The 22,935-nt window shown below is 42.8% G+C and overlaps 2 protein-coding genes across 8 annotated transcripts in view; one reads left to right on the plus strand and one right to left on the minus strand.

Moving 5' to 3' along the window:
- LOC136866203 (uncharacterized) overlaps positions 1-22,935 on the plus strand; it is an 873,476-nt gene that overhangs the window by 257,070 nt on the left and 593,471 nt on the right. The gene's annotated exons all lie outside the window — the stretch shown is intronic.
- Positions 1-22,935, minus strand: part of LOC136866204 (uncharacterized) — a 327,755-nt gene that overhangs the window by 21,324 nt on the left and 283,496 nt on the right. For all 6 annotated transcript variants that reach the window (XM_067142964.2, XM_067142968.2, XM_067142967.2 and 3 more), the window contains 2 exons: positions 16,038-16,344; positions 1,710-2,099 (listed from right to left, as the gene is read on the minus strand). In XM_067142964.2, coding sequence (XP_066999065.2) covers positions 1,710-2,099; positions 16,038-16,344 — 697 coding nt within the window. The remainder of the gene's footprint in view (positions 1-1,709; positions 2,100-16,037; positions 16,345-22,935) is intronic.

Consider the following 22,935-nt stretch of genomic DNA (forward strand, 5'->3'; position numbering starts at 1 on the left):
GAAAAAGCGGCAGGAAAAGAAGAAGATGGATAACTCCCTCTCTTCACACGGCGCGGAGTGAGTGATGTAGTGATGTGATGTAGTGAATAACTTTGATAGGACAGATTCTAAAAGAACTGCCATAAGCTGCCTTAAAAGCTATGAATGCTATATATGTCTTAAGGCATTGCAGGAATCCTGCCTGCTTGTAAGTTATTAACGGCAGTATTTCATCGGTACAACTACGTTGTCGTCTAAACCCTCTTTACCGAGCAGGTGGCCATGCTGTTGGCAAAGCTACATCAGGGGCCCAGTATTTGAAATATTTAGTTTGGAACCGAGCTTTCACAAATATTTTGTTCGCTGTGATAAAATTTTGCCACGGAAGTAAATTTAAGTACCTCACCTATTCAAAATAATAGATTGTTGCTGTCTTGATGCCAGGAACGTCTAATAACAGCGCGGAGAGTGTGATTCAAAGCGATTGACAGACTCGGAATTGCTTTGAAAGTGTTTGAGGTAATGCCTGTCGAACAAACAGGGTGCTTTTTTTGTTTTGTTTTACAATTTGATTTACGTCGCACCGACACAGATAGGTCTTACGGCGACGGTTTGATAGGAAAGGGCTAGAAGTGGAAAGGAAGCAGCCGTGGACTTCATTAAGGTACATCACCAACATTTTCCTGGTGCGAAAATCGGAAACCATGGAAATCCATCTTCAGGGCTGCCGACAGTGGGATTCGATCTCACTAACTCCCGAATACAAGCTCACAGCAGTGCGTCCCCAACGTAATTGACAGCCTGGGGTATAGCACAGTGGCAATTGTCTGATAGTGAGTGATGTAGTGAATAACTTTGATAGGACAGATTCTAAAAGAACTGGAAGTGCACATGACCGGTTTCCTGAACCTCAGATGGGAGGCTTACATTAAAGCAAATGTTAATTTTGCCAGAAACCATAATCCTTCTAGAAGAAAGTGTTATGGCATTGACGAAGTCAGTAGAGTTAGCAAGAACTCTGAATATTATATACTAAGGATAAGAGGTGAAACTGCGGAAACGGTCAGACAGAAAACAAAGTTTGTGCTTGATAAACATGAAAGATACTAGAAAGTGTGTCAAATATGTAGGAATTTCTCATGAGAAGACTTCATAATGGACATGACTCAAGAGAATTCAGCCAGTGGTATCGTGGTTTTCTTAAACACTCCCATTATATCTGTGAGAGTAGAGAGAAGTTTCTCTACGCATAAAACCATGGTAGCTGGCTGTCACCGGTTATTTACTTTTAATAACTTGAGAAGGGCCATGGTGCTGTGTAAGTATTGTTTAGTTAGTAATTTTCTCGCGTTATTTTAACAGAAATGAGAATTAACTAATTATTATTATTTTAGTTGTAATAAACTAATTATTTCAGGATATTTTTGTTTTACTATACAGTTACCCTAATCAATACTTTTAGAACATTATTAATTATTATGAAGAAAATTGATAATTTCAATTTCATTGTTTACTCTTTTTTGTCTTTTAAGAGAAATGTAAAGGAATTTTATAGGTCTTTTTTTTTTAAGTATTCTAGGTCATAAACATCCAGGTCCTATTAATGAGTATGAAAGCTGGTAGTGACATTTCACCATGATGGAAGAAAACTTTATAAAATTAAGGGCGGCAGTGTTAATGTTCTATAAAAGGGACAGCGGGCAGATACGGGTGGTGGGTGACATACATACCTGTAGTAACAAATTGACTAGAGTGGCTGCGTTAAAGCCATGGCGCTCGACGCCCGCCACGTAAAAGGCTATGATGAGTAGCTGCCAGCCCATCATGCCCAGCCTGCAATTGGTCAGCTGCTTCACGTCCACCCCCAGGATGTGCGGGTGAAGCTCCATGCCTCGATAGAACTCGTAGGGTAGCGGATAAGGAGGCATGCGGTCACCCGGGTGCTCGGGTCGTCTCTTCCCCTTGTAGAGCAGCCACCCGCACAGCAAAAGTGCTGTGATGTTCAACGCACCCAGGAGTTCTGGCATGTTGTCCCACAGCGACGTGCAGAGGCTTGGGTAGACCGCCTGTACAGTGAAGAACGCTACGAGGCTCACCCAGTAATACATCACACCATTACCCTGTAACATATAGCGGTGTCTTAAATTCAGGAATATATTATCCATTAATTAATTATTCAGTAAAACGATAACTAATAACTAATACCCTTCCGCCAGGAATTTTGTAAATTACCAAATATATTGAAACATAATATGCTCGGGCCATCCGTGCCACTAGGCGACCAGCAACATCAATAACATAACATCCGTAAAGACAAAATCACTTAATCGGTATTTATTTATTTATTTATTTATTTATTTATTTATTTATTTATTTATTTATTTATTTATTTATTTGAAACCTCCTTGGTTCAGGCGGTAGCGCGCCGGCCTCTAACCGCTGGGTTCCGCGGTTCAAATCCCGGTCACTCCATGTGAGATTTGTGCTGGACAAAGCGGAGGCGGGACAGGTTTTTCTCCTGGCACTCCGGTTTTCCCTGTCATCTTTCATTCCAGCATTTCATTTCATCTGTCAGTCATTAATCATTGCCCCAGAGGAGTGCGACAGGTTTTGGCAGCCGGCACAATTCCTATCCTCGCCGCTAGATTGGGGCTTCATTCATTCCATTCCTGACCCGGTCAAATTATTGGAAACAGATTATGGACAAATATTTATTTATTTATTTATTTATTTATTTATTTATTTATTTATTTATTTATTTATTTATTTATTTATTTATTTATTTATTTATTTATTTATTTATTTATTTATTTATTTATTTATTGACGTAAAATCTCCTGACAGAGATCCCATTCGTCTATCTCCGTAGTTATCATCGGCCACTTATATATAAAATTGTACTGAATTGACTATATAACTTGTTCATCATTTCACCCCAAAGTGAGACTTGCACAGAAAGACGCTGACAAGAAAACCCAGTATCACCCGTATTGCTTTTCCATCTGGCAGAAGAAACAATATTACGGTAATGAATTCTGGTCAACGGTCTTCTGTGAGGACAAAAAACGGACAGGCTGTGTACGAAGAAATAGCTGCAAGGTGTATGGCGTAGATTACGTTTTTCTGACAGAAATTAAGTTGATCGAATTAGATGTAACAACAATATTTATTGAATATGATTTTAATATTGTAATGGCTAAAGAAATTAACCAAGTTCTTCCGCTACACGGAAAAGCATAGGAGCATGGATACGTTTTTTTCCTGTACTAGTATACATAGATGACGTACACTGGTTTCCATGGTGTCAGAAAATTTTCAACGCCGAAACAGTCCACGCTAATTCTAGACAGAACCACAGCCTAAAATTATATCCATGTTAATTAAGCAATTTATTATTGATTAAATGGTAATATGATAGAAGTGCTGGGCTGAACGTTCCTCTGCGCACACGCCTCTACATTTTTAGCTGCTGGTACTCTCTGGGACGTTCTGTTGCAGACGTTTTGGGATTAACACGCTTACTCAAATTTCCCTCTAACCCCTGCCAACGAGTGCTCTGGAATGCATACTTTAACATCTAAAGGCGCATTTCCTGAGAACAATTAGAGTTAAAAAGAAAATGCACAATCCTGTTTTGTGAAATTTGAAGTACAAATGCTAGGCTTTATTTGGTAATAAGACTAACCTTTTGCCGATTATTTTGGTTTTTAGCGGGGAAAAAGTTCAGTAAATATCTCCATATTAATCGCCCCCATTTAAAAAAGTTAGTTATTGAAAAATTGGAATAGGATCGCATTTGAATTTAATATCTGGGGCAAATCCATACCAAATTTCAGCTCAATTAGTCCAGTAGTTTAGGCATGATTGAGCGAGAAATGAAGAGATAACGTCTCATTTTAAACTATTACACGATTTTTTAAAAATAACTTCGCCTCATTGTCGCGGGTAATTTACAACTTCATTTACTGTTCGGATACAGAGAAGTGAGGATGAGGAAGAAGGGCCGTACTTATTGCACCCCAGAAAACAGCAACTACAGTACTATTCAGATAACCAGTTGCTAGAAAGAAGGTTGACATTATTACTGTGTGACTATCTCAGGGATGAACAAAGTATTCGAAACGGTTATGACCAGCCGTTCCATCAGATCAGTTTGTGAAATGAGCTTGGCCGACAACTGGGCTATCAGGTGACCGTTTAAAAAGGGGTGTTAAGACAGGCTTTATGGGAAAATGAAACGGTTCCAGAGAAAATGGGCGTTCGTTGAGGTGACTGCAAAGTCGAGGTGGCCGTTGAGACAGGTTTAACTGTCGTTATTTACACTTATCTGTGTCGTTGATTAAATACTAACCTTTACTTGGGACTTCGCCCGCGTAATAATAGTTTCAAACATTAAAGAAAAATTATTTCACGCATGCTGGAAAGAATAAATGTGTATGACATCCAACCTGTCGATAATAAGTGGACAGATTTGTTGGAGATAGCGTAAAAACTGCATTAAATACAAGTAGTATAGCAGTGTTATAGCATTAGATGTGGATACCGGTGGTGAAGTACTTAAAGACTTTGAACTGTATGAGAGCACTGGAAAAATGTAATTGTAATGGTAAGGTGTATAATAACATTTTGTGTACCCTAATACTCACAACGTTCGAAATGCGAATTTAAAACGTACTAATGTCATTCAAATGGGGAAGTGGGTATTGAAATTCCTTTCTTTCCTGTCTGATCACTGGGTACCCTCTATAGGCCTTCTGCTTATTTGTGTATTAAACGCAAAATTCCAATTTCCCATTGAAAGAAAAATAAAATTACTGTAAATTAGAACACTTACATCACAATAACGCATAAAGTGTAAATAATGTGAAAGAAATGCACAATAACAGTTCATCTTTTCAAAACAACACTGGCTATTTCCACAAACATCCAAACACATTTTCCTATTTCACGTTTATTATAATCATAATATTGATCTCTTAGATAACATAGTTAAACGTTTGCCCGACATACTCTCGCCTGGTCACATCAAATTCACCGAAGTCCAAAAAGATGCGTATGAACATCTTTTATGAACTTAAAGTCTCAATCTTGTTCATACATTCCTTTTCTGATAAGTTTGTCCACTATTTTGATTTCTACCGAGTAAGACATATGCCTAAAATTATATTTTCCTGGGAAACTGTTAGATTAAGATATAAAAATAAATGACTTCCTTGTTGGAAATTTAATTCTAAGTCCAAATGGTGGCTCAACTTTTTAATATTGCCAAATATTTATTCAGGGTATTCACTTTTAGGAGTGCTAGGCGTATCTTTTCCTCCGATCTGCACCACATATTCCTTTACTCTAGCTCATACTGTAATTGTGCGTGAAAATCCAGATGCATCAAGTCCTTCAGACTTAGTTCCACAGACATCCAATTACACTTCCCACCTTCACATTTATTATGGTAGCAGGGAGATAAAAGATAGTCGCATGGTGGAGAACCACTGAGAAACCCAACCCCTTGACGCTACAGTCCTGACGGGCCTGGAACAACAAGGTAACCGCTGCAGTGCCCGAAGGTCTGAAGATTACCAGGTAACGTGTGGTCAGCGTGACGAAATCTCTCGCCATTATTCTTGGCTTTCGAGACATGGGCCGCGATATCATAGTGGCATGGCCCTTGAACTGTTGTCATGCAGGCCAGTGTACTTTGAACCAGCCCTCAGATCCAGAAAAAAATCCCTGACCTGTTCTGGAATCGAACCCGGGACCTCCGGGTAAAGACTAGTCTCATTACCCATAGAGGGTGGACCTGGCTGCAAAGCACTACCTCAAATAAATACACATATTTAAATTATAGACGGCTTTGTGTGCTACATCACACACGTAGGCTATAACCTTTTACTTTCAACCAACAGAACAAAACAGAAAACTAGTTGCCAACTCCTCAATTTCACATTATGGTCCACTGCCACAGCACAACGCCCCTGTGAGTGTGGGCAGTAGAATACATCCACTGTATCCCCTACCTGCCGTAAGAGCCGACTAAAAGAGGCCCCTGAGGCTATTAACTTAGGAGCGTGGTTTGGCGATCATGAAGCCTTTAACTGAGTCCTGGCATTGCTTCCACTTACTTGTTCCAGGCTCCTTTCATATATCTAACCTCCCTCGGTCAACCCTCGTTCTTTTCCCACCCCGACGCTATTAGCTTTGCGATGCATAGAAAGTCTTTCATTTTCACATCCTTCGTGGCTCTTGGCTTTCCTTGGCGAATACCTTCGTTTTTTCAAAGAGTCGGACGCTTTACATTTTTCCCTCTGATTACTATTAATAGAGGATGGTTGCCTAGTTGCACTTCCTCTTAAAACAATAATCACTACCACTACCACACGCCACACCGCAGATAAAGGCACGGCAAGGAATCAGAATACTACCAAGCCCCAAATAAAGGAAGTATTATATCAACACGCCCAAGCTACATAGAGAATTACTATCAAGGTATCCCGCCAATATACTGCACGTTGTTCGTGTTTTTACCCCCCTTCTTTTCCCCTTATGGATTTAATTGTTCAAAACGGCTTTTTATTTGTTACGATTGGCCTGAGAGGAATTTCTATACCCTAGTCTCTGCCCTAGACTAGTGAGAAGGGAGGGAGTAGAAGAGGAAAACTTCATTAAGATAAGTTCTAACACGTCAACAATTATTAATAGGGTGTACACAGAATTTTAATATTAAAGCTTTACACTTCTTAATAAATTTTCCATTCGCAATATCTAAAAAATACAATAATAATAATAATAATAATAATAATAATAATAATAATAATAATAATAATTAAAAGTGTGATTTGATAGAATTTGATTATGTCCTTTCTAGAATGAAACATGTTAATCTGTTTTAATTAATGGTATCCTCTTTTTTGGTATATCTGATATTTAATGTTTTCTTTTGCAGTTGTTTTCTAAATGCATTAAACTAAGTCGAAACCGAAGATAAATGGCTTCCATTACAACAAACAAAAACGAAAACCAAAATGGTAGTTAGTGGGACGAATAGCACTATTATGAACAACAATAACAGAATTCTGATGGACAAAGCAATTCGCCTGTGACATGTATTTCATCACAGAATGCACATCATCCTCTTCAACCCTGTGGTACATAGGTGCATTCTTTCGTCATACCAGCAGGCCTCGGGTACGTTTCCTGGCTCACACAAGGATTTTAACTCTGAACTGTAGGTTGGAATGGGGTTTACTCATTCTCCTGAGAACGAATAATTAGTCGTCAAATATGAGAGAAAGCGGGTGTGGTCACAAAAACCAAGGTATACGGTTCAGGATGTCATTCCAATATCTACATGCCATCTGTCTGGGCACCAGCCATTTTGACAGGCCAAGGTCCTTAATGAACTGGATCGGACCGTTTTCTTTTCTTTTCTTTTGAACATCGCCCACCAAAGCATATACATACAACTCGGTCGCAGAAGTTGTAGTTGGCAGACAGCCTGTGTTGACCTACGCACTGACCCGGAACACTAATTTCCATAAAGCAGTCGCCCCATTAACCATGGTCGATACCGTTCACACATATTAAGTGGCAGGACTCAGAGCTCTGTGGACCACATCGCTAAATTACGGCAACCAGAGAGACTCACCACCGGTCCACAGCTAGAAATATAGTCTAGATACAACCGTGGCGTGTGCTGGAATGTTGTTTATGGTAATTAGCAATATGAATCTGAATTTAGTTTTGACGTGGAATATGTCTATAGTTCCGGAACTGTACATGGCCTGGTGAGCTTTGCAAAAATATAAAAAACGAGTGACTTGGTCGCGCGGTTAAGGTCACTCAGTTGTGAGCTTGCATTCGGCAGATAGTGGGTTCGAAGCCCACTGTCGGCAGCCCTGAAGATGGTTTCCGTGGTTTCCTATTTTCGCACCAGGTAAATGCTGGGGCTGAACCTAAATTATGGCTACGGATGCTTCCTTCCCACTCCTAGTCCTTTCCTATCCCATCGTCGCCATAAAACCTAACTGTGTCGGTGCGACGTAAAGTAAATTATAAAAATAGAATAATAGCATGAAAGTTCTAACACTGAAATAATTTTTAGAGACCACAAGCGACGACAGGGTTCAGTATCTCAATGTAAAGAGGAAAGACTGATATATCTATCAACGAGAGTCTCATCTTGGTATGACGCCAATGAGTGACGCAATACCACGGCCATCTCGAGGTACTAAAATCGCCATGCTGCGCGGCTACCAATTAATGTATCTCTGAACCTTGACGTTGTATCACGTATTGTGATATGTCGGTTGATTCTTCTTAGCGAGTTCTAATAATATACAGCAAAAAAATCAAATGGAGAATATTTGAAAGGATGTGCTGCGAAGAACTGCACAAAAAATTGTTTTGTAAGCTATTGTGATATATGGACAATAAATAGCTTCAAAATTATCAACAAAGCATTGAAGAGAATAGTGTGCCTTTATTTTAAAACTCCAAAAATTCTTAAATGCTTATCAGGAGCGTCTCAAAGTTAAGACGGACATGCGTAGTGAAGCGAGTTCTGCTCTAGTAGGGTCACAGCCGAGCACATCTACCGCCCAAGTGGCACAAAATGATTCGGAACTCAAGCTCCTGAAGATGTGTAAAGTCGTCTAGAACTGAGAAATAAAATGTCCAAGGTACATCATTTCGCTAATGAACGGTACGTATTCTCGTAAAAACTTTCAGCTATGGCACGAACATAGCCCCGTCCAAATTTTTCGTAACTTGTGAACATCATTTACGCTATAGTTTAAAGAATAATTGTTATATTTCTCGTTGTTCCAAATACTTCGATCGTTATAAAGTGCAGCCTGATAACATTTAAATGTCTAATATAAGATTTCACCCTTCTGGCGGAAACCGTGAAGTTGCTTTCGCATGATTTCCCATACCATCACGCAAAGGAATTATTTATTCCCGAACTTCAGAAATTAAATTGTGAGCGATTGCAAAATGATCTCGACAATGTTGTATAGACAACAGACGGGTATGATGGTAAACAGGGTGGAAAGTCAGATTGTGAGTTCCACCAGTTTTAATTACTGAGTTTATGGATGAAATTTCCTCATGGGGATCACTGTACGTACTTAAGTGTTAAAATAAGGAAAGATCTTCATTGGGGTAATCGCACAAACAGGATTGTAAATAAAGATTACAGATCTCTTCATGCGGTTGTGAGGCTATTTGGGGAGTTCTTAAGCTGCGAAATAGATTGAGTCCTCTGTAAAATTAATATTATAAGAGCGGGAGGGTCTATTATTATTCTACATGATTTAAATAGTGTATTTTTTGTATTCTAACAGCATTCTCATTGTGTTAACTGAAGTATTTGTGGGGTCACTGGAACCGTAAAGGTTCATTTTGGTTTTGCCCGGGGATTTAAGATCGGATGACCTACCTGATGCTACGTGATTATTTAGACTAAAATATCGACCGGAATTCGAGCCCACAGCTTTCAGGGTGGGAAGCCATCAGCTAAGTGACTGAGCTAATCACGCCCCCCAATTTGTATTAATTAAAGAAATTATATTAATGAAATACTAGTGCGTAATAATTGAAACAAAGTCCGGCTCCATGGCTAAATGGTTAACATGCTGGCCTTTGGTCACAGGGGTCCCGGGTTCGATTCCCGACAGGGTCGGGAATTTTAACCATCACTGGTTAATTTCCCTGGTACGGGGGCTGGGTGTATGTGTTGTCTTCATTATCATTTCATCCTCATAACGGCGCGCAGGTCGCCTACGGGAGTCAAATCAAAAGACCTGCACCTGGCGAGCCGAACCCGTCCTGGGATCTCCCGGCACTAAAAGCCATACGCAATTTCATTTCATTTCATTGAAACAAAATTATTTTTTCGCTCATATAGCAATAAAATAGGTAACAAAACGCCATACTGTATGGCTAAGTTGTTATTTGTGGTAATGGTGGTACGATTCCACGCAAAGAAGCGAATTAACTGAAGGGACACATCTGAGAGTCAGAAAGGACTGAACATAAAAAGACCCTGCCATATCTTTCATACTCGGTCACAATACGCAATTCTACTTCACTGAAAAGTTTGGTGGTTTGTCTATATAGACGGGCATCAGACTATTTCATTTGGTCTTCATATACGGACATGTCAGACGTTATTACATAATATTTTGGTCTTCCTGCAAACTACCAGTCCCTCGAGAGGATTTGAGTTCACATGTAGAGTATATTAGAAACTGCTCCTGGTTGCGTAGACTCCAAATGTGAGGTTCGGTCAGTCACAGTGATTTGCATTTAGCCCTACAGGCAGATTCCTTATCAATTGTTTTCTTAAACGAGTTCAAAAAAGTAGGAAATTTATCTAGAATCTCTTCTTGTAAAGTATTCCAATCCCTAAATTTTCTTTCCCAAATTTATTTCTATAATTTGAAGTTAATCCTCATATTACGATTCATCCTACTCTTAAAACTCAGTTCAAGCTCATTCATCTACTAATGTCATTCCACGTCATCTCTCCACTGAAATGAAATGTCGTATAGCTTTTAGTTCCGGGATATCCCATGACGGGTTCGGCTCGCCAGGTGCAGGACATTCTATTTGACTCCCGTAGGTGACCTGCGCGCCGTGATGAGGATGAAATGATGATGAAGACAACACATACACCCAGCCCCCGTGCCATTGGAATCGAACCCGGGTCCCTCTGAACCGAAGGCCAGTACGCTGACCGTTCAGCCAACGAGTCGGACATCTCTCCACTGACAGCTCGGAACAGACCACGTAGCTCGTCTCCTTGCTCCCTCGTCTTTCCAGCCCTAAGTTTGCAACATTTTCGTAACACTCCTCTTTTGTCTGAAATCACCCAGATCAAGCATTCCTTTCGATCTCTCCCAGTTCTCGAATCGAGCAATCCTGGTGAGTGTCCCATACATTAGAACTTTAATTGTGATCTTACCAATGACTTATATGCCCTCCTCTTTCAATCCTTACTGAAATGAAAATCCACAGCGTGTTTCCAGTCATTCCACCGGGTCAGGAATGGAATGAATGAAGTCCCCATCTAGCGGTGAGGATAGGAAATGTGCCGGCTGCCGAACCCTGTCGCACTCCTCTGGGGCAATGGTTAATGAATTATTAATGAAATGAAATGATATTCAAGAGTGTTGCTGGAATGAAAGATGGCAGAGAAAACCGGAGTACCGGGAGAGAAACGTGTCCTGCCTCCGCTTTCTCCAGCACAAATCTCACATGGAGTGACCGGGATTTGAACCACGGTATCCAGTGGCGAGTGGCCAGCGCGCTGTCGCCTGAGCCACGGAGTTTACATCCTTACTATAACCTTTATTTGCAGACTCGTTAACGTATTTACATAATATATATATTTTTGCTAGTTGCTTTACGTCGCACCGATGCAGATAGTTTTTATGGCGACGGTGGGACAGGGAAGGGCTAGGAGTGGGAAGGAAGCGGCCGTGGCCTTAACTAAGGTACAGCCCCAGCATTTGCCTGGTGTGAAAATGGGAAACCACGGAAAACCATTTTCAGGGCTGCCGACAGTGGAGTCCGAACCTACTATCTCCCGAATATTGGATACTGGCCGCACTTCAGCGACTGCAGCTATCGAGCTCGGTGATATATTTATTTTAAATTAACACAGTGATCCCAATGATCTACATTCACTCCCTCAAAACAGCATTACCGGGCGAGTTGGCCGTGCGGTTAGAGGCGCGCGGCTGTGAGCTTGCGTCCGGGAGATAGTGGGTTCGAGTCCCACTGTCGGCAGCCTTGAAGATAGTTTTCCGTGGTTTACCATTTTCACACCAGGCAATTGCCGGGGCTGTACCTTAATTAAGGCCACGGCCGCTTCCTTCCAATTCCTAGACCTTTCTTATCCCATCGTCGCAATAAGACCTATCTGTGTCGGTGCGACGTAAAACTACTAGAGAAAAAAAAAAAAGCAAATCAGCATTGAAATGAAATGTCTCCTTCTCTTCGTTTCACCCAGTTTACCGTCATTCTATTGTCTGCTGTCCATTTCAAAACTTCGTCGAGGTCTTTTTGCAGTCCCTCAAGGTCGTCTAACTTACTTGTTACTCTAAACAACATAACATCATTTGCAAAAGCGTTATCTGCTATTCCACTTCTGTACCCATATCATTTACATATAAACGAGAGCTAATTTGAGCATGAAATAAGGATATGCAGGGAGTGTGAGGCCGCTATTGGAACTAGGTACAGAGAAAGATTTTCTTCGAAATATCACAAGGGCGAATTCGTCTGGTCTTGTGATTGAAGAGAATAAGCAAAAACGAATATTCTATAAAGAGAAAAGTACGAGTCGGGACAGGAGACGGGATGACTGTCCCACTAGGTTTTCATGACAATGTCGCCCGACGCAACTCTTTTTTCATTTTTCTTTTCGTTGCATCGACACAGATAGGTCTTATGGCGACGATGGGATGGGAAAGGGCTAGGAGTGGGAAGGAAGCCGCCGTGGCCTTAATTAAGTTACAGCCCCAGCATTTGCCTGGTGTGAAAATTGGAAACCACGGAAAACCATCTTCAGGCTGCCGGCAGTGGGGTTCAAACCCACTACCTCCCGAATGCAAACTCACAGCTGCGCGCCACTAACCGCATGGCTAACTCGCCCGGTGACGCAAATCTTACTGAGGGTGAAATGAAAAACACGTTTAGGCAGTTAATTATGTTCTTATTCACAAGTGGCTGATAATACCTACAGAGAGAGATGAATGTCACCGTAATGGGCAATTGTCATGTTAATAAATAAAGTGTAGTAGATTATAATTTTTTACAATTTGCTTTACGTCCCAACGACACACATAGGTATTATGGCGTCGATGGGATAGGAAAGGGCTAGGAGTGGGAAGAAAGCGGCCGAGGCTTTAATTAAGGTACAGCACCAGCATTTTCCTGGTGTGAACATGAGAAACCACGGAAAGCCATCTTCAGGACTGCCGATAGTAGGATTCGAACCCACTATCTCCCGAATGCAAGCTCACAGCTACGCACCCCTAACCGCATGGCCAACATGTTCGATATATAAAACCGTTTTTTCTTTAGGGCAGTTATGTTTTTGCTAAATATTTTATCTGGAAGATCGTTTAGTGTCCGCCTCTGTGGTGTAGTGGTTAGTGTGATTAGCAGCCACACCCAGAGGCACGGGTTCAATCCCCAGCTCTGCCAAGAAATTTGAAAAGTGGTACGAGGGATGGAACGGGGTTCACTCAGTCTCGTGAGGTCAACTGAGTAGAGAGGGATTCGATTCCTCCTCAGCCATCCTCGAAGTGGCTTTCCGTGGTTTCCCACTTCTCCTCCAGGTAAATGATGGAGTGATACCTAACTTAAGGCCACTTCCACTTCCTTCCTCCTTTCAGTCTTCCCATCCCCCCACAAGGCCTATGTTCAGCTTATGCAGGTGAGGCCGCCTGGGCGAGGTACTGGTCGCCCTCCCCAGTTGTATCCCTCGACAGAATGTCGCACGCTCCAGGACACTGCCCTTGAGGTGTAAGAGGCGGTATCCCTCACTGAGTCCGAGGGAGAAACCAATCCTGGAGGGTAAACAGATTAAGAAAGAAAGAAAAGGTCGCTTAGTGTGGAACAGCTCCAGCATGATGTTTCAATACTCTTGGTAATTAACGAAATTTCGTACACTATGTAGGCCTAACTTGTGAACTAAATATCCTAAGACTACTGCAATTGTACCTTTATTTTCTTGTATGATTATCTGCTGAATGATACACACATAACGCATCGGAATTTTCAATCAATTGTTGATATAAACTATATTAAGAAATTTTCACCTTCTCGGTATGGCAAGCGCTGAGGTACCGTCATCTCGGGATTGGAGAGAGCTTTCTAATTTTACCCCACATAAGGGCTCGGAATTGATATTAGAACCGCTCAAGTGCCGATTTTTCAAAACTTAGTAGCATCATTTTAATGTTAACAGTCTTATTCTACTTAATGTGTTTAACCTCCAGAGTCGGTTTTTCCCTCGGACTCAGCGAGGGATCCCACCTCTACCGCCTCAAAGGCAGTGTTCTGGAGCTTCAGACTCTGGGTCGGGGGATACAACTGGGGATGATGACCAGTACCTCGTCCAGGCGGCCTCACCTGCTATGCTGAACAGGGGCCTTGTGGGGCATGGGAAGAAAGTGGCAGTGGCCTTAAGTTAGGTACCATCCCGGCGTGGATTATTACGAGCTGCCTCCAGAACGGCCTCTTCTGTTTCACCCGATGCACCGGGCCTATCGCGGACTGGTGGCTGCTTGGAAATCACGTCTGCTGTCCTCAGGCGTCTTTCAACACGTCGTAGCAGCAGCGTGTCGCCTGTCGGGATATCGTTCCTGGTACAGACGTAGTGCCTCGCACGCTTTTTGTCTTGCTTCCCCATAAATGAGGAGCATATCAACGTATTCCTCTGTGGAAAACACGCCGAATGACAGCAGAGATTACAGTATATTCAGGCCCTAACCAGTGGAGTATGCGCAAGGCACAAGATGAGTGCCAGCGTATTTCTGCTGTTTGAATGTGGCAAACGTGGCCCTGTGTTTACGTATTTAAACATCATAATGATGCAAAAATATTTGAAAGATGGAGGATTCGAACCGCCACTGGCAAATTCCGTCAATTGCTAGGCGAACTCCTATCCACACCCACTACGGTACAGAGATGGAAACAAGCTGGTAGTACGACGAGAGCAGAGTACATACGCCATCCGGTTCGGTGTTGAAGACATTAATTACTGCTCAGTTACCTAGTTTTTTGCATTGATTCCCCTCTTCGCTACACCCGGTCACGACGCACGTCACATTAACATAGTTACATTTCAAGGTGTCATGTTTCGTGAACGAATGATATAACATTTCGTTAGGGTTCAGAGTTGTGTGCAAATGTGCTCACTGAACATAAGTACCATACAGTACGTCTGCAGGGGAATAGCACCCCTATGACCATGTGCACGTTAGTTGGGCTGCAGCAAACGATACTGGAAGGGGCTGCTGAATCACACTGTACTGCACCCTTTTAAGATATCGGGTGCAACATGTTAATCTATTTGCGAACAAAGCGAGACCAGAATCTATTAAATCGATCAACGTGTTCACTCCCTACGGAATCAGAATATAGAATGTATCACTTTTAGTTTGTCAGAAAAAAACCTGTAATAAACAGTCCAGGGTGCGAAATCGCGAGGGGAAGAGATGGTTATCCCCCACCGACGATCTTTTATCAAAAGGTCCTCCCCATTATAATTGCCCGGGGAGAGTAGTCTTTCATTATAAAATAATGAGGAAAATTTAGAACACATATATTACTGAGTCCGCCTCTGTGGTGTAGTGGTTAATGTGATTAGGTGCCACCCCCGGAGGTGGGTTCGATACCCGTCTCTGCCACGAAATTTGAAAAGTAGTACGAGGGCTGGAATGTGGTCCACTCAGCCTCGGGAGGTCAACTGAGTAGTTTTCCGTGGTTTCCCACTTCTCCTCCAGGCAAATGCCGGGATGGTACCTAACTGAAGGCCACGGCCGCTTCCTTCCCTCTTCCTTGTCTATCCCGTCCAATCTTCTCATCCACCACCATGGCCCCTGTTCAGCATAGCAGGTCAGCTCGCCTGAGCGAGGTACTGGTCATCTACCCCAGTTGTATCCCCCGACCCAATGTCTCACGCTCCAGGACACTGCCCTTGAATCGATGAAGGTGGGTTCCCTCGCAGAGTCTGAGGGAAAAACCAACCCTGGAGGGTAAGCAGATTAAGAAATGAAGAAAGAAAGTTAAGCCTTATGATCCTCTCCCCAACCTCCCCCACCCTCCACAAAGATACACTCATAGACTCACACCATTTCTTTCTGATTTCGCACCCTGACACAGATAGTTTCGTAACGCCAACTTCCCAGCGGGCTGCGGAGGGAGACGTTGTCACGACAAAACATAAATTGAAAAATACAACTCTTTTGACCAGAGAAAGTATCCCTCATACCACCCACTTAAAATACGTAAACATTGCGCATTGCGTGGTTACAGATACTTGCCTGGTACTGTGGTTTGTATCCAAAAAGCGTCGGTGGCCCTTCCACCTGTCTTGAGGGTAACTTAAGCCACAAGATGGCCCATGACACGAAGACCGCCACCACTCCCCATGCGAAGGCGTTTCCCAGCGCCTTGGACGCAGCTAAAGTGATAGTGATGTCAGTGTCACCGTGACCGACAAGTGCCAAGTACTGAACAGCGCCAGTGAACACTACAATGAAGAGCGGTGGTACCACGTGGTAGTGCAGCACTTGATACCAGCCATCGAGGTGTCCCTCCTGGAGACCCATGGCACGGGCTGTCCCAACCCTGAAACCAGAGATATGGTGCCATGACATTTCACTGATACTAACTGTATAACTTCGGTACAATGCACTGGTTCTCACTGCTGGGAGAAATAAAGGAATTCATTCGGACATTATAAACTAGTGGTTACCTTGAACTATACAACAGAGTATTATACATGTTGAGATATCAGCCTGAAGGCTGGTCGAATCCCAAACAGGATGCTATTACACAGTGGTTTACAAATAATAATAATAATAATAATAATAATAATAATAATAATAATAATAATAATAATAATAATAATAATACGTCTCCTTGGCTAAATGGTCAGCATAGTAGCCTTCACTTCAGTGAGTCCCAGGTTCCCAGGTTCACTTCGCAACTGGGCTGAGGATTCTATCAACGTATGTATCCAATCATGAAATATGCACCAATTCAACTCATTCAATTCACTCATGACACTCTCTCCCAAGTTTGTGGTTATCGAAGACTGGTAGATATGATTTTTCTAATTTCTTTATTTTTTTCTACCGGAACTCAGCCCATTCATCCATTCATTCATGCTTTCATCCATTCGTATTCATTTAATTCATTCATCATCCAATCACTCGTTCATTAATGAATGCCCTCTCCCCATTTGATGGCTATCCGTGATTGGGAGCGGAGTGTATATTCACTCATTCCTTCATGTACGAACACGATTCAGTCATGAAATCATTCATGCAATCATTCAATCTCATTCAATTCATTCAAGTGTATGTTGTAATTGTAGGAGTCCCTTAAAGTATGTATAACAAACCCCCATACCCCATGGCACTACAACCCTTGAAGGGCCTTGGCCTGCTAAGCGACCGCTGCTCAGCCCGAAGGCCTGCAGAATATGAGGTGTCGTGTGGTCAGCACGACGAATCCCCTCGGCCGTTATTCTTGGCTTTCTAGACCGGGGCCGCAATCTCACCGTCAGATAGCTCCTCAATTCTAATCACGTAGGCTGAGTGGACCTCGAACTTGCCCTAAGGTCCAGGTAAAAATCCTTGACCTGGCCGGAAATCGAACCCGGGGTCTCCGGGTAAGAGGCAGGCACGCTACCCCTACACCACGGGGTCGGACATGTATAACAATACACGCAATAAATTATATTCTATTCTACTCTATCAACGTATAGTTGTCCGACTCGTTGGCTGAACGGTCAGCGTACTGGCCTTCGGTTTAGAGGGTCCCGGGTTCGATTCTCGGCCGGGTCGGGAATTTTAACCTTAATTGGTTAATTCCAATGGCACGGGGGCTGGGTGTATGTGTTGTCTTCATCATCATTTCATCCTCATCACGACGCGCAGGTCGCCTACGGGAGTCAAACAGAAAGACCTACACCTGGCGAGCCGAACCCGTCCTGGGATATCCCGGCACGAAAAGCCATACGACATTTCATTTCAACGTATAGTGAATTCCTCGGGCTCGGGAACTGTCTGATTTCGATTTAGTATGTGTCTTACAGGGCGAGTTGGCCATGCGGTTTGGGCGTGTGGCTGTGAGCTTGCATCCGGGAGATGGTGGGTTCGAACCCCACTGTCGGCAGCCCTGAAAATGGTTTTCCGTGGTTTCCCATTTTCACATTAGGCAAATCCTGGGGTTGTGCCTTAATTAAGGCCACGGCCGCTTCCTGCCCACTCCCTTAGTCGCCATGAGACCAATCTGTGTCGGTGCGACGTAAAACAAATAACAAAAAAGTATGGATCTTTGCCGGGCTGAGTGGCTCAGGCGATTGAGGAGCTGGCCTTATGACCCTAACTTGGCAGGTTCGATCCTGACTGATACCGGTGGTATTTGAAGGTGCTCAAATACGTCAGCCTCATATTCACTGGCACGTAAAAAAACCCTTGCGGGACTAAATTCCGGCACCTCGGCGTCTCCGAAAACCGTAACAGTAGTTAGTGGGACGTCAAAACAAATAATAACATGCAAACAGTATGCATCTTCTTTTACTCACAACAAACCACACTACCAACCATCACAGAAACACCCGATAGGGAATGCGTCCCTCGTCTTAATGCTGGCGCGGCGTTAAGGAAGTCATCCGGCTGTAAAACTGGGCTCAATCCACAGTAGGACCTACACCAAATAATTGGAATACTGCCAGGAATAATAATAATAATAATAATAATAATAATAATAATAATAATAATAATAATAATAATAATCTATACTGTCGAATCAATATCTCGGAAAGCATAACCTGGACACTATAATACAGTAATCAAACCTGAAGCGGTATATGCTTCAGAAACCTTAATCATTGGTGGCGGCTCTCTAATCAAAGACAGTGAAACAGGAAAGGAAAATTTTAAGAAGAATTTTTGCCCCAGTTTGTATAGAAGGAATGTGGAGGGGAAAATCATCCCAAGGAATATACGTCATTCTGAAAAATTATCTCACACTTTTCGGAAAAGACGATTGATATTACATGGACACATTATCCGAATGAAGAATACAGACTAACTAATTCTCAACCTGGCCCTTTCATCTAAAAAAAGAAGAACAGCTAGCTTCGTGAAATTGAAACAGATCTCCAGGAAATCAACATCTCAGAAGACATTGTACAGGACAGATGTAAATTATTATTATTCTTAATCGGTTTACCCTCCAGGGTTGGTTTTTCCCTCAGACTCAGCAAGAGATCCCACCTCTACCGCCTCTCCTCCTGGAGCGTGAGACATTGGGTCGGGGATACAACAGGGGAGGACGACCAGTACCTCGCCCAGGCGGCCTCACCTGTTATGCTGAACAGGGTCCTTGGTGCGGGATGGGAAGATTGGAAGGGATAGACAAGGAAGAGGGACGGAAGCGGCCGTGGCCTTAAGTTAGATACCATTCCGATATTTGCCTGGAGGAGAAGTGGGAAACCACGGAAAACAACTTCCAGGATGAATGAGGTGGGAATCGAACCCATCTCTACTCAGTTGACCTCCCGAGGGTAAGTGGACCCCGTCCCAGCCCTCGTACCACTTTTCTAATTTCGTGGTAGACCCAGGAATCGAACCCGGGCCTCCGGGGGTGGCAGCAAATCACACTAACCACTACATCACAGAGGCGGACACAGATGTAAATTCAGAACCAAAATCGACAATCACCAGTTTGAAGACAAACCCAACACCGGAAACACTATAACTTGGACAGAAGAACGAAGAAAGAAGCTCAGCGATAGGATGAAGAGAGTTTGGGAGGAGAAGAAGGTCAACACATCGGCTAATCTGGTTCAAGGGATCTCCTAAGTACGGCATAATGATGTAAAAATATCGATGATAGCTAGCGTTTTGCAAACATTTCGATTTGACGCCACTTAGGTTGTCTTTGTACCAGTATCGCCGTTCAGTTTTACTCTAACACTTGGACGAGAAGCCAGGGGTGTTGGGTTATAAAGTCTTTGAGCTCGGTAACATCAAATGTATTGCCAGAGATCTTTTACATGCCGAGATTGTATGATATAGAGTGTCTGATATACGTCAAAAATCTGACTACCTCTTCTTTTTAAAACCTGTGATCGTGAGAAGCTGAGGCTGACCCACTGCCACTGATCCATAGGGGTAGCTACTTGGGAGAAGAACATACTAAGCCATCCCTAAAAGCTATACTTCAACAACCGAGTTAGTTGGCCGTGTGGTTAGGGTCGTGTAGCTGTAAGCTTGCATACGGGTGATAGTAGGTTCGAATCCAACCGCCGGCAGTCCTGAAGATGGTTCTCAGTGGTTTCCCATTTTCGCACCAGCAAATGCTAGGGCTGTACCTTAACTAAGGCCACGGGCGCTACCTTCCCATCCTTGCGTCGCCGAAAACCGTCGATGTGTTATTGTGACGTAAACTGTATATACTTTAACACGATTTATCACTCAGAATGTCAGAATAACTTCGATCCGTCGTATCTCATCACTTTTGTACTATCAAAATATTAACCTTAGCACGGACTAATAACGAATTTCTTCTAGTCCAAAATAGAAGAAATAGAAAATGATGCAGGCTCACATCCGCGCGCCTCTACACGCACGGCCAACTTGCCCGGTACAGAGAAATCAACGCCTACAGTTAGGTGTGGTACAAGTTTAAACTTTCTGGTAGTAAATATGAAGGCAGAAGAAAATAATTACCTAATAATGTATGGACATGGCCTCCAAGGGATACTTGCCGAAATAAACCATTAAAAATCATCAAGAATTCTTATTTTTATTGTTACCATTGTATCACTCTCTGAAGCGTATGACTTTTCGCTCCGTGTTCCTGTTCATTGTTATGTATTCGTGGTATCCAATGATCACCATCTCCCCAATGATTACTTCATTTGTCTTCCTTCGAGCTGATCATAGCTCAAGACATGTTTGGGGAAAATTTTCCGCATATTAACCTTAGTACGGACAATCTGTCCTCCATTCTATTATTATTCAATTAGGAGGAAGTCTAGTGTACTTCTTTCACCCACAACTATACTCCATTGAAAATTTGCTAACATATCTGCCAGAATTAGTGACTGACACCGAACGAGTTAACCGTGCGGTTAGGGGCGCGTGGCTGTGAGCTTGCATCCGGGAGATGGTGGGTTTGAACCCCACTGTCGGCAGCCCTGAAGATGGTTCTCCTTGGTTTCCCGTTTTCACACCAATAAAATGCTGGGGCTGTACCTTAATTAAGGCCACGGCCGCTTCCTTCCAACTCCTAGGCCTTTCCTATCCTATCGTTGCCATAAAACCTATCTGTGTCGGTGCGACGTAAAGCCACTAGCAAAAAAAAGAAGAAGAATTAGTGACTCAGACGGTAGAACGCTGGTTTTCTGAAGTTGGTGACTCGATCCTAGATCAATCTAGTTGTTTTTGAACGTGTTTTAATTCTCCATTCCTGTGTCGGTTACACATTCAACACTCCACATCCATTCACCGCACCAGCTGGATTACAGAGAATGACAGCGAAATTATATTGTATAACATGAAATACGTAGCTAAAGTAAATATAACAACAGAAATCAATCATTAATGTAAACAATGACGAATAGGATATAATTATGTTTGTTTATCACCTAGGACTTAAAAATTATTGTAACGTGTAAAATGGATCTAATAAATAACACAGCTGATAGCTAATTAAAATGCATAAGGTATTTATACATGCAATAGTTTTAATATGATCTGACTACTTGGTTTAATGGTCACTGTAGTAGCCTTCGGTTCAGAGGGTCGATTTCCGACGGGGTCGGGGGTTTTCATCGCGTATGGTTAATTCCTCTGACCGGAGGACTGGGTGATAGTGTTTGTTTCAAAACATTTCTCTTCACATACACACAACACATCACACTAACACAGAAATATGCAATAGTGAATATATTCCTCTACATTGAGTTGGAGTCAGGAATGGCATCCGGCCGTAAAAAAATGTCCAAATCCACATGTGTGACACATCGCTCACACCAGGTTGTGGGAAAAGCGGTAGAAAAGAACAATATAATATGGATGATTATAGTGTTCATGTATCAACAATCTGTAAGTCTCTTCCACATTTTTCTAAGCATGGACAAAAATGTACGAAAAGCGGTGGGATAGCAAATATAAGAGATGGGACTCGGACACAAGTAGATCGTAGACTTCTTCTTTTACCGCTTTTCCAACACCTGTAGAGTCGCGGATGTGACCGTATCGCACATGTCAATGACCCTATTTGACAGCCGGATGCCCTTACTGACGCCAACCCTACTGGAGGGATGTAATCACTATTGCGTGCTTCTCTGGTAGTTGATAGTCTGGCGTGTTGTCTGAATATGAGGAGGAGAGTATTGGGACAAACACAAACACCCATTCTACAAGCCAGAAGAACTAATGAGGTGCAATTAAAATTTCCGATCCAACCGGGAATCGAACCCAGGACCCTCTGAACCGAAGGTCTCAACACTGACCATTTAGCCAAGAAGTTGGACAAGTAAATCCTGGACTTTGTTTAGCAGAAGTTGTCAGTCCCTGAGGAGGGACAGGAAATGAAAGTTTTGACTTGTTAAACTGTGTGCATCCCAGAGATACACGTTCCCTGTATGTGGATGTCTGCGCCACTTCCCTCGTTTTCCACACCTACACACATAAAAATTTACGTCCCGCGCTCGTCTTATCGCCAGTGCATGCAACAACCTTGGCAGCTGCAGTAACTCAAATGTGCGGAAATGTAGCTTTGTCTGAACATAAAACCTTCCTAAACTACTGTGTGTGTAAAGTACCATTGGACTCGGTGATTTCAGAGACTATTGCCTGCTGACGCCGGGTAAAGTAGAAGGTTAGATCTATGACTGCTCTGCTAGTCGGCGAGTCCTTGGTGTTTCAAGAGCCCTTTCTCTCTAACATGTCCGACTCGTTGGCTGAACGGTCAGCGTACTGGCCTTCGGTTCAGAGGGTCCCGGGTTCGATTCCCCGCCGGGTCGGGGATTTTAACCTTAATTGGTTAATTCCAATGGCAAGGGGGCTGGGTGTCGGGGATAAAATTTGAAAAAATAAGATCTTGCAAGTTTTGAGTCCGTTACGGGCTGCTGTGTGTATGTGTTGTCTTCATCATCATTTCATCCTCATCACGACTCGCAGGTCACCTACGGGT

Source organism: Anabrus simplex, chromosome 3, assembly GCF_040414725.1.
Source record: "Anabrus simplex isolate iqAnaSimp1 chromosome 3, ASM4041472v1, whole genome shotgun sequence".
Taxonomy (NCBI): Eukaryota; Metazoa; Arthropoda; class Insecta; order Orthoptera; family Tettigoniidae; genus Anabrus; species Anabrus simplex.